General features: G+C 42.0%; 1 protein-coding gene across 2 annotated transcripts in view; it reads left to right on the forward strand.

The window, feature by feature from the left end:
* The first annotated feature begins 234 nt into the window (after nt 1-234).
* LOC148895047 (heparan sulfate 2-O-sulfotransferase 1-like) overlaps nt 235-13,061 on the forward strand; it is a 28,787-nt gene continuing 15,960 nt past the window's right edge. Inside the window, exons 1-8 of one of the 2 annotated variants that reach the window (XR_016115532.1) lie at nt 235-671; nt 1,574-1,815; nt 2,533-2,618; nt 3,655-3,793; nt 3,868-3,965; nt 4,834-4,991; nt 5,052-5,327; nt 8,166-8,263. Coding sequence is in view for 1 of the 2 variants with exons in the window: in XM_089000643.1 (XP_088856769.1) it covers nt 548-671; nt 1,574-1,815; nt 2,533-2,618; nt 3,655-3,793; nt 3,868-3,965; nt 4,834-4,991; nt 5,052-5,278 (1,074 nt within the window). In the remaining variant the exon portion in view is untranslated. Of the gene's footprint in view, nt 672-1,573; nt 1,816-2,532; nt 2,619-3,654; nt 3,794-3,867; nt 3,966-4,833; nt 4,992-5,051; nt 6,437-8,165; nt 8,264-13,061 lie in introns of those variants that run through there. The other variant, XM_089000643.1, reaches the window with a different exon arrangement.

Below are 13,061 nucleotides of genomic sequence, written 5' to 3' on the forward strand. Positions count from 1 at the left end.
CTCTAAAGTGTCCTTGAGAGTTTAGAAAGGCGCTTGGGAATTAAATGTATTATTATTATTATTATTATTATTATTATTATTAATACAAACTTCAGGTAATAAATGTTTGAGTTCAATCCGTAGCGCACGGCAGCTCGAATGTCAGATTGCCAACCACCATTTGCCCACGAAGAAGAATGCGGAAATGGCGTCACACGCTACTTTTGGCAACAAGCTAGCAATCGAGTCCCAACATCAAAACAAATATTTGCGTTCACATTTTCCTAATCGTATTATTTCATGGACGAACCCGTGTTTACTTTGAGATTTTCGAAGGGTCCAAAGTTTCCGTTTATCAACAGAAATGAGAGGAGAGGTGTGAAGTTGACGCTAACAAGATAAGCTAACAAGTTTAACTCTGGTTGAGAGCGTATTGAGTTATGGGGCAAGGCGGTAGAATTTAATCGCCGATTGTGAGGTTCGGATTTTTTTTTAGTTTGGTGAGACGTGGTCGACGACGGTGCGTGTACCGGACCCGAGCGGTGGTGATGCTCGTCGTGTGTGCTTAATGGGGCTCGTGAGGGTCATGACGCCGCCCAAGTTGCAGCTTTTGGCCCTTCTGACATTCGCTGTCACCATGCTCTTCATCGAGAACCAGATCCAAAGACTGGAAGAGTCCAGAGCCAAACTAGGTAAAGTACAGTGATACCTTGGCTTACTAACTTAATTGGTTCCCAGACAGAGTGTGTAAGGCGAAAAGTGTGTATCCCAAAAAATGATTTCCCATAGGAAACCGTTAAAATGAGAATAATCCGTTCCCAGGTCACCATAAAACATACTTTTCTACTTTCTAATTTTCTAAACCTTAAAACTACACAAAATATATCTTATTTTATGGATACTAAATGTGCTATGGTCTTATAATTAAAGAAATAAACTGTTCTGTATAATAGTGGTTTTAGTTACATTTGTGATGGTTCTTGATGGCTTGATGGAATGAAGTGGTCGGTTTCCTCAACATTAAACACTTGATGAGGAACTTAACCTTATTTCACTATCTTGAGGAATGATTCCTTGTAGGTGCTTTCTCTGCCATAATTTTATCTAGTTCCTCATCAATTGCGTTCTGTTTAGCCGGGTTGATAGCTTTTTGCATCAAGTGTGCGGGTTGTTTGTGGAACCTGTTTGATGGGATATTTTAACCTTGCAGTCTACTAGTCTGCGAAAGTTGAAACACTTTTTTTTGTGGGGGATGCTTTGTTTTCTTTAATATTAACAAAAATAATTTAAAAGCTGTTTCGATTGATGCTTCATTTTTGGGGGGGTTTCATCCCAGCAAGATACAAGTTGTGTTTTTATTTGTGTGTATGTTTTCAGCTTGGGTGAAAGCTTTTTAGTTACAAAATGCAATCGCACTAAGGTCATACTTGGTGTCGTTTTTCCAAAATATGACACACACAAAAATGTTTTTGTAGACTGTGCAAGTGTAACTAATCAACTGTCCAGTGATGTTGATGGAAAGTCAAAGAAATTTGTGTCCAAGTCCTGTTTAACTTCTCTTATCTCATAACGTTGATGTGTGTTGATCCGACAGAGCGCGCCATGGCCAGACATGAGTTTTCTGAGGTAGAACAACAGCAGCCGCAACGTCACGGCGAGGACAACCGTCACGGCTTCTCAGAAGACGACGACACGGTGATCATCTACAACCGGGTGCCCAAAACGGCCAGCACGTCCTTCACCAACATCGCCTACGACTTGTGCGCCAAAAACCGCTTCCACGTGCTGCATATCAACACCACCAAGAACAACCCCGTCATGTCCATCCAGGACCAGGTGCGACCCCGTGCGTGCTTTGTTGGCATCGTCATGACAACATGTTCTGCTTCTTAGTTTTATTAAAGGACAAGCGACACCTTTTTTTTTTGTTTCCTAACTGACATCAGAAAAATGTTTTATAGCATTTAAAATAGCCAAAACACGCAGGCTGATTTTTAGTCAAACGCAAAACACCAATAAAAATGACTTAAACTGTCCCAAAACTGCCACTAATGAGCTCAAAACTGGAGAGATTTAGAAAGTCCCGCCCCCCGGTTCGTGACGTCTCGTCAGGAAACTCCTTCACAAACTGCCTTGCTCCAGAATCAAAACAAACAACAAGAGTTCAGATTCGGAAAAAAAGATCCCTTCTTGTTACTCATCCAGTTATGAATATGAGTCAAATAGTTCTGAAGAGGAAAGCATAAATGTTTGTAATCGATTAAAGAAGTCCTTCCGGATCAATTTGAGGCGTATATGATGAAACTGGTGACGGACATGACATATGAAGCTCCGTGAATAAGCAATGTTGCATCAACTTCCTTGATATGTGGCATATAAGGACATGGATACCAAATAATAAACTACAAGATGTCAACATCAATACAGATAGTTTCATGGTTTTGCATGCAAATTGTTGTTTAAACAACTTGTCCGGAGGTGTCGGTTGTCCTTTAAAGATAACAAAAAAGAGAGAGAGAGAGAGAGAGCCAAACTTTGTCTTTTTGAATCTAGATACGTTTTGTTCACAACGTCACGTCCTGGCGAGGGATGAAGCCCGGTTTCTACCACGGCCACGTCGCCTATCTGGACTTTTCCAAGTGAGAGCCGCCATCTTGTCGCATACTCCTTCTCTCATTTTAAAATCAAAAAACAACTCAAACTCGCTGGAGTTCGATCTACTTGCTATCTATTAGCTAGGTACCTAGCTGGCTATCGATTTGCTATCCATTTGCTATCTATTAGCACATGTAGCTATTTATTAGCTATATGGGCACCTAGCTAGTTAGCTAACTGTCTTGCTGGCTATTTATTTGCTATCTATTGGCTATCTGTCTAGCTAGCTAGCTATGTAGCTGGCTATTTATTAGCTATATGGATATCTAGCTAGTTGGCCAACTGTCCATCTGCCACAATGATAATACATTTTATTTCTAAGCACCTTTCAAAACTCTCAAGGACACTTTACAGTCACAGGATTTTTTTTTCTCAGGGTGAGCAGTGGCAGCCACACGCGCCAGCATTCACTCAACCCGGAAGTAACACAATAGATAACTAGCTAGATAGCCAGCTAGCCAGCCAAAGAGCTAATAGACAGCAAATTGATAGCAAATAGCTATCTAGCTAGGTAGCAAGCTAGATAGCTAACTAGATAGCCAGCTAGCCAGCCAGATACCTAATAGACAGCAAATTGATAGCAGTTGGCTAGCTAGCCAGCCAGGTAGCCAGCTAGAGAGATAATACATAGCTAGCTAGATAGCCAGCCAGCCAGATAGCTAATAGACAGCAAATAGATAGCTAGCCAGATAGCCAATAAATAGCTAGCTAGATAACCAGCGAGCCAGCCAAATAGCTAATAGACAGCAAATAGATATTGGCTATCTATTCGCTAGCTATTAGCTATCTATTAACTAGCTATTAGCTATTTGTTAGCTAGCTGGCTCGCTTTCTATCTATCTGAGTTACTTCCGGGTTGAATGAACGCTGGCGCGTGTGGCTGCCGTTTCTCACCCGCAGAAAACCGATCCTGTGACTGTAAAGTGACCTTGAGAGTTTTGAAAGGTGCTTAGAAATGAAAAGTATTATTGTGATTATTGTGGCGACACTCGTCACGCTAATAAGGCTCTTTGTTGTCAGGTACGGCGTCAAGGCGAAGCCCTTTTACATCAACGTGGTACGAGATCCCATCGAGCGCCTGGTGTCCTACTACTACTTCCTACGCTTCGGCGACGACTACCGACCCGGCCTGCGGCGAAGGAAGCAAGGCGACAAGAAGGTCTTCCTTCGCTCCTCACAAAATAATTTGACAGCCCCCATCATACGTTTCCTTTCCTCTTCTACGTCTTCCAGACATTTGACGAATGCGTCGCTTCCCGTGGCTCTGATTGCGCCCCTGAGAAACTCTGGCTGCAGATCCCTTTCTTCTGTGGACACCAGTCGGAGTGTTGGTGAGCGCAAAATATTTGAATTGGATTGGATGTACCTTTATTCGTCTCGCAGTGGAGAAATTGACATTTCACAGCAGCAAAGTTATGAAAGGAAAGAAAGAAGTAGAAAACAAAATACAGGAGCTGCTGGAAAGGTAGCCACTTTTGCGGCGCCACGTCATTCCTCGAAAAATAGGAGTCTAATGATAATTTCTAAGTGCCTTTCAAAACTCTCAAGGTCACTTTACAGTCACGGGATGTGTTTTTCTGTGGGTGAGCAGCGGCAGCCATATGCGCCAGTGTTCACTCAACCCCGAAGTAACTCAAATACATAGAAAGGTAGCTGGCTAGCTAGCTAATGGATAGCCAACAGCTTATATCCAGCCAGGTAGACAGCTAATAGCTAGCCAGCTAGCTAATGGATAGCTAATAAATAGCTAATAGCCAGATAGCCAACAGCTCCCAGCCAGCTAGACAGCTAATACCTAGCCATCTAGCTAATGGATAGCTAATAGATAACCAGATAGCCGACAGCTTACAGCCAGCCAGCTAGACAGCTAATAGCTAGCCAGCTAGTTATTGGATAGCTCATAAATAATTTGGTGAATTCCTCTATGGGGTTTTGCATTGTTTGTTAGCATTAAGCTAAACCAAATGAAATAAGGCAAAGCTTGTGTGGTGGTTTTAAATCCATATGCCATGCTCTGTCTTATAGTTTGATGCTAATCTTTGACGCAACTAGCATGAATGATTTTTTTGGGCTAAGCGCCAAAATGCTGCTAGCCGCGAGATAGAATTCAGCATGCATCAAGCTTCTAAATCATAGCGAAATATCGTGACCCGAAAAACGCACTTGGTGAACAAAGACGTCGGTTGCTAATGCGTTCAGGAACGCGGGCAGTCGCTGGGCGCTCGAGCGGGCCAAATACAACCTGGTCAACGAGTTTCTCCTGGTGGGCGTGACCGAAGAGCTGGAGGACTTCATCATGATCCTGGAGGCCACCCTGCCGCGCTTCTTCAAGGGCGCCGCCGACCTCTACAAAACGGGTACGGACACGCCAAAACCCCGCCCTTACGAGCTCATCAACACCCGATTCCTCCTCCCAGGTAAGAAATCGCACCTGCGCAAGACCACCGAGAAGAAACCTCCCACCCGAGACACCATCGGGAAACTCCAGCAATCCGAGATCTGGAAAATGGAGAACGAGTTCTACGAATTTGCGCTGGAGCAGTTCCAGTTCGTACGGGCGCACGCCGTCCGGGAGAAGGACGGCGAGCTCCTGGTACTGCCGCAGAGCTTCTTCTACGAGAAGATCTACCCCAAAGTCGCTTGAGGAGGACAACCGAGACGCACTACATGCTGGATTCCAGGACTGTTTACAGGTACGGGTGTTTTGACTTTGGTGATTACGGACTGTAAAACACAACAAACGCGACTTTTTTTTTTTGCTGTCGATGAGAACATTTCGAGGAACGGCCAAGCTGGTCAAACCAGATGAGGATTTCTTAATTTTCTACGCTCCATTTCCAGAGCGCCTTTTCGGTCAACGCGTGACGAGACTTTTAAAGATGGCGACGGAAATGTGAATGGAGCAAATATCCGTCGCGTAAGATCACGTCGACGTTCATGATGCTCATTTGCACAAATACGTACCAACTGGGCCTCAATATCGGGACGCGGTTTTCAAAGCGATGGCTTCCATTCGACGTGGCGTCGGCCGACCTCTTTAGCACAAATATTCTACAGACGTGTCAGTTATAATAAGGCTTGAATTACCGAAAACGGGAACTTCCCGAAAACTCGAATATCATCAAGAGGCAACTACATCAACAACCATCACAAAGGTCAATAAAACGACTTTATTATACAATATAGTTTATGTCTTTAATTACAATACAATAGCACCGTTATTATACACAAAATAAGGTCTATTTTGTGTAGTTTTTTTAAGGCTAATTTAGTCGAAAATGATGTTTTATGGGGACCTGGGAACGCATTATTCTCATTTGAATGGTTTCTTATGGGAACTAAATGTTTGGAAAACGAACCCTTGGCCTTACACACACTTTCTGCGAACCAATTAAGTTCGTGAGCTGAGGTATCACTATACCATAGTTGAGGTTTTTTTTTTTTTTTTTCATGAGTACATTAGGTGTCCCAATAGGTCTTTTTTGTCTTTGTGTCGTCATCCATCTTAGGTCCATTTTGGGAGCGCCGCGGTGAGTTCAGAGTCGTACTCTTGATTGTGCCTTTTTTGTTTTACGCGGATGATTAAATAGGATCACCTTGTCGCGTTGGCACTCAAAATAATCATATTTGGATTTTTATTTTCGGTATTTCATCATGTCCACTTTCATTTCAGACATAAACACCTATCGACAAATGTTGTCTTTGTTTTGTTTTTTGTCTTACCGTGCTTTGTTATAGATGCGGCCCAATATGTCTTTTAGTAAATACTGGAAAGTGTCCTTGAAAGTTTTGAAAGGTGCTTATAAATGAAATGTATTATTATTATTTATTATTACTTTATTTCTGCAGATTTGGCTTACATTAGCTATCTATTATTAGCTATCTATCCGGCTAACTATCTAGTGGCTGGCTATCTATTGGCTATCTAGCTGACTGGCTATCTGTTAGGTGTCTATCCGGCTGGCTAGCTATCTATTAGCGAGATGGCTGGTTAGCTGGTTATCTATTAGCTATCTATTAGCTGGCTCACTTTCTATTAGCTCGTTAGCTACTTCGTCTATGATCTATTAGCTATCTATTAGTATGCTAGCTGGTTGGCTGTCTATTATCTATCTGGTAGGTAGCTAGATAGTTTTATTCATAATAGTCACAATTTGTCAGTCATCGGGGTGTACTTGATGATCCAGGACCCTCTCCCCAAAATGCCTCACAGGGACGGTGATCCACAAAAGTCCACGAACGCGGTGTCCACTCGGTGAGTTTCACGCTCCAACGGACAGGAGCACCCGTTTGCCGCTTTGAGGCGGTGAACACAAAAAAAGGAAAGTTTGGCCTGTCTCGGGTGGGGTGCTCAATTATGCATTTTGCCGTGGGCATATTGGAACATTGTTTCATTAAGTAGATGAATACAACCTGATAATTACTTTGTCTCAATTAGAGGGGGCAGAAAACTCTTATCGATTGCGGCAGGTGAGCCTAAAGGTTAATTAGAAAGACAACATTTTCTCTCCTATTCAATCGGAGTTTCAAGACTTTTCCACTTAACGACACGCAGCTCGTTGCCGCCATGAAAATGAGACCAAAGTCGTCTTAAACTTTCGATCACGAGCAACCATGCCCTCCTAAAAGGTAGCGACGGTTAAATATTAGTCATTTCACGATGCTAACATCGTTCATTTTGTTTTTAAAAATAGTTTTGTTATAATCGCCACCACAGGTCGTCGTGCTAAACAGCTGCTCGTTCTTGTACTAAAATGAGATTAAAGCTGTTTTTCCTCTAATTCTCTGCACATCTGTCGGTAAGTGACCATCGTCAACCCACTAAAAATATAGCAACGGTTAAATATTCATTTCACGATGCTAACTTTTGCTAATTTGTTAACAAAAACCGTTATGTTGTTCGGCACTAGAGGTCGCCGCGCTAAACTGCTGCTCGATAGCGTCATCAAAATGAGACCAAAATATATTTCCCCCCTTCTTTTTTCGAAAAAAAAAAAAAATATATATATATATATATATATATATATATATATATTTCTCTGAACATTTTTAAGTGACCAGCAGAAGCCCTCACCAAAAATATAGCAACGGTTAAATATTAGTAATTCACGAAGTTCACATCATTAATTTTGTTTTTAAAAAAAGCAGTTGTTTATTTGCCACCAGAGGTCGCCACGGTAACCGGCTCGTTGCTGTCATCGAAACTCAACCCCAGCAGCTCATGTATTTTGTTTTTCTACTTTCATTCCTTTCATCACTTTGCTGCTGTGAAATGTAAATTTCTCTACTGTGAGACTAATAAAGGCATATCCAATAACACACACACTAACTCGAACGAAAACATTCAAATATACATAATATTCAAATAGTTTAAATAGGGTTGAGTGAACGCTGGCGCATGTGGCTGCCGCTTTTCACTCGCAGAAAAAAACGATCCTGTGGCTGTAAAGTGATCTTGAGAGTTAGGAAAGGTGCTTATGAATGAAATGTATTATTATTATTATCGTTCATTTTGTTTTTCGCCGTCACAGGTCGCTGAACAGCTGCTCGTTGGTGTGAAAACGAGACCAAAGCATCCCGCCATCTCCAACCCCTTCGTTTTCCGACACTTTTTCCTGAACACAAGTCAGTAAGTGACCATCTAATATAGCTGAGGTTAAATATTCGTCATTTCACCCGGCTCCCATAGTATATTTCATTTAAACAATTTTGTTATTCGCCACCAGAGGTCGCCACGCCTCTTTCTGTCGAGTCTTGCTGTTCAGTGTGGCCTGAGAAACGGTTCAGCAAGTTATCCTCCTAACTCCCATCCCCGAATGCACCTGAGCTCAGCCCAACGGAACCCCCCTAATAGCACATTAGCATCATCGCCACAAATGACGCCATTAGCCTCACCTTGGACATAAATATTCTCACTTGGTTTCGGACAATTTGTTCCGCTACTTTGGTGTAATGATGCCACTGTCGCAGAATCGAGAGAATGTTCTGTGAACGGGCACTTAACCAAAAAAAAAAAAAAAAAACATGACGAAACTCTCCAAAATGAGCACAATGGTTCCATTACGCTTTATCTCACTTTACGGACAATTTAAGGAACCGTTTTTTTTTTTTCATAAAGACGGACGGGCGCGATATGGATCAATTTTTTGAGCTGCGTTGTCATATCAAAAACGTTTTGTGACATTTAATTTGAAGGACATTTTGACTGTGCTCACGGATATAAGTCCCATTTGCCAGATAGTATATTTTTAAAACTTATTTGGTACTCATCATTTTCAGAAAAGACAACTCCGAGAGTGCCAGCCATTTTGGAGCATTGGACTGATCTACCAAAACCCTCCAAAAATGTTCACCAAATTCACCAAATCTACCCAATGAAAGAATAGACTCTGCTACTATAAAACTATATACAAATAAAAGAAAAATGTATATATTGGTGCTGAGTAAAATTTAGGAAAAATGCCAAAATTTGACATTATTGAAATCCACAAAAAATAAAATGTCTATTTTACCAAATCTAACCTAATATTACCCCCCCCCCCCATCAAGACTCACATGTCCTCTCTATAGTGACAAATAAAAAATAGTGACTAATGCATAGAATAGGTCATTTTTGAAATTAGAAGTACAGCAATACCTCATCTTAATTGGCAACTGAATTGGTTCCCAGAAAGTGTGTGTAAGACAAAAAGTTTGTCTGCCGAACATTTATTTCCCATAAGAAACCATTTAGAATGAGAATAATCCTTACCCAGGTCCCCATAAAACATAATTTTCTACTAAATAAGCCTTCAAACTACACCAAATATACCATATTTTATGTATAACAAATGTGCTATTGGGTTGTAATTAAAGAAATAAACTGTACTATATAATAAAGTCATTTTATTTACCTAATGGTCATTGATGTAGTCACCTCTTGATGATATCCAAGTGAAGTTGCCATGCTATTTCGGCGATAATACCCTCACTCGCACTGTCCCCTGCTCCCTGCTTTTCGTTAATCCAAATCAACAGAGGTTTTTTAACCTCTTCTATTGGCTGAGACCATTGCTTAGACAGAAAAAAAATTCCTGTGACTGCAAAGTGTCCTTGAGAGTTTTGAAAGGCGCTTAAAAATGCAATGGATTATTATTATTATTACAACACAGAAACACCCTTAGCAACACGTAGCATTTGTCGACTTCGCATTTTTCGATGATCTTCTTCTTCTGCTTGATCGTAATTTTCTTGAATGTCTTTTTAGTCTTAACACAAGCCTGTGGTGGGGTCTTTTTCGGTCCCATAATAGCAAAAGTACTCCACATGATAACAAACCACGTCTGCACTCAGAGAGAGAGGGGGTGTGGAAAACTAGTCCGCCAGCCACCTTGGCGTTGCGTGGTTTGGTTCGTCCGCCAAAAAAGAAGTTCGTTAGCTAAAGCGTTCGTAAGCCGTGGTATCACTGTATGTGACAACTGATGTTAGGTAGGATGTCTACGCGAAATGGAATCCGATACTTCTTCCAGTGTATTTCATGGAATGTGATGCCTCATTAAAACCCAAAAAAACATAGATTTTTAGTTGTTTGAGTGCAACCTTCACATGACGAGTTCTTCTTGCTCCACGAAGCAAACAGAGCAGATCCGAGACAGCTTTTTGGGGTCGAATGGGACCGGCGACCGTTCGCTGGACGGGTCGCTGGGTGGCGTGTGCACTTTGTGTAATATGCAAATTTGTCAAAACGGGAGGTAAAATGGAAGCCGGCATGTCAGAGGCAGTGAGCCAAGAAAGCCTTGGTGCAGATGATTGATGGAGCTTGTTGGGGGGGGGGGGGGGGGGGGAAAAAAAAAAAGATGACGGACGCCATCATAAAGCTGGGCCAAATTCATCCCTTAATGGATACTTGCCTTCTGGTCTGATGCACATTAAAGCGCACCCCCTCCCCCAAATAGGATTAATGGCCGCGCTATGCTAAGGCTGCACTTAGGCCACGACTGAGCTAAATGCTAGCGTCACTGAACAAATCATTTGATTATCTGCTCACGTCATATTTCCCATTTTGGACATTGAAGTACAGTGATACCTTGGCTTACAAACTTAATTGGTTGCCAGGCAGAGTGTGTAAGGCGAAAAGTGTGTATCCCAAAAATTAATTTCTCATAGAAAACCATTAAAATGAGAATAGTCCGTTCCCAGGTCCCCATAAAACATCATTTTCTATTAAATAAGCCTTAAAAATACACAAAATATACCTTATTTTACGTATAATAAACATGCTATGGTATTATAATTAAAGAAATAAACTGTACTGTATAATAAAGTGGTTTTATTTACCTTTATGATGGTCGTTGATGGCTTGATGGAATGGAGCGGCCGGTTTCCTCAGCATTAAACACTTGATGAGGAACGTAGCCTTCTTCATTCACCATCTTGAGGAATGATCCCTTGTAGGTGCTTTCTCTGCTATCATCGTATCTAGTTCCTCATCAATTGTGTTTCTGTTTAGTTGGGTTGATCGCTTTTTGCATCAAGTTTACAGATGGCTTGTGCGGGTTGTTTGTGGCACCTGATTGATGGGATATTTTAACCTTGCAGTCTACACTCTGCCTTTGAACAAAGTAGAAAGTTGAATGAACGAGGGGGCGGGACTTTCTGAATCTCCCCCAGTTACGAGCTCATTTTGTGGCAATTTTGGGACACTTGAATTCATTTTTATTGGTGTTTTGCATTTAACTAAAAATAACAGCCTGCGTGTTTTGGCTATTTTAGATGCTATAAAATGTTTTTCTGATGTCGGTTAGGAACCCCAAAAAAATGGTGTCGGTTGTCCTTTAAAGTTGCCTTCCAAGAAGGACACACGCACGACGCCGTGTCACGGAATGCATCTCACTAAGAGTACGACGCTAAAAAGTAGGAGGATTCGTCATTCAACCGCTAATTAGAAAAAATTAGATCTATGAAAAAGCGGCGAGTGATCAAGGCCTTCAAGGCCCGCGCCGGTTGTCGCGCCGCGGCGGCACAAAAGAACTGGCAACAATGAGGCGGCAATGGGAGGAGAAGGGGACGGTGGGGGATAGCAGATAAATAATTTAATCCATTATCTGCTCTGCAAAGCTCATCAGCGCCGACACACAATGGATTCAATTGCTGATTCTACGCCAGCCTCCTGCAGGAAGAAGGAACGTGGGGGGGGGGGGGGTTAGCGCAGGATTCAGAAGCAGTGTTGGGTGTCTTCTTCCGCCAAGGTCAAACGACAATAGAGCAATCTAATTAAGAGTTTCCGCGTACGGACGGGGTCAGCCTCGCCGCACAGGCTCGTATTGTCCATTAGCTATTACATCATGTCCCGCCTGTCAGTGAATGAAAGATTGCTTATTAAATGCTACTTCTAAACTAAACCCCACCGTCGCTTTAATTGATGAGTGTGTTTTCATCAAGTTGTTCGGCTTGATCATGCCTTCTATGGTAACAAATCTTTCAGGATGCGGAACTGATGCCGCGCCTTGGAATTGAAGCGGATTGACATGGGACAGGAGATAATTGGAATAATATATTTCATTTATAAGCGCCTTTCAAAACTCTCAGGGTCACTTTAGGGTCACGGGATAAGCTTTTCTGCGGGTGAGTAGCGGCAGCCACATGCGCCAGCGTTCACTCAATCCGGAAGTAACTCAAATAGATAGTAAGATAGCTATCTAGTTAACAGATAAAGTAATAATAATACATTTCATTTATAAGCACCTTTCAAAACTCTCAAGGTCACTTGACAGTCACAAGATAAGCATTTCTACAGGTGAGTAGCGGCAGCCACATGCGCCAGCGTTCACTCAACCCGGAAATAACTCAAATAGATAGTAAGATAGCTAGCTAGTTAACAGAGAAAGTAATAATAATACATTTCATTTATAAGCACCTTTCAAAACTCTCAAGGTCACTTTACAGTCACAGGATACGTTTACGGACGTTACATTTATGAAAATTTTACCTTGGCATACAAACTTTTTTCATACACGGAGCTGCCACAATGAGTGATGTGTCTTCGGTTAAAGCCACGTGATTGGTCAAGAAGGCAGCAGTGAGGGGAGCCAATTGCGGTAACACAAATCAGCCCATTTCCAACGAGGCTTGTGCGCCATCTTGTGCATTTTCTGGGCGCTACGTTGGAGTCCAGACGGCTCTAATTGAGACGGAAGGACTTCTTTAATGGATTGCAAACATTTATGCTTTCCTCTTCAGAACTATTTTAATCCTATTCATAAGTGGATGAGTAACAAGAAAGCATCTTCTCCCAATCTGAACTCTCTGAAGCTATTGTTTTGATTCCGGAGCAAGGCAGTTTGTGAAGGAGTATCCTGGCGTGACGTCACGAACAAGGGGGCGGGACTTTCTGAATCTGCCCAGTTTCGAGCTCATTTTATGGCAGTTTTGGGACACTGTAAGTCATT

This window comes from Hippocampus bargibanti, linkage group LG07, assembly GCF_051943395.1.
Source record: "Hippocampus bargibanti isolate YZ-2025 linkage group LG07, ASM5194339v1, whole genome shotgun sequence".
Classification (NCBI taxonomy): domain Eukaryota; kingdom Metazoa; phylum Chordata; class Actinopteri; order Syngnathiformes; family Syngnathidae; genus Hippocampus; species Hippocampus bargibanti.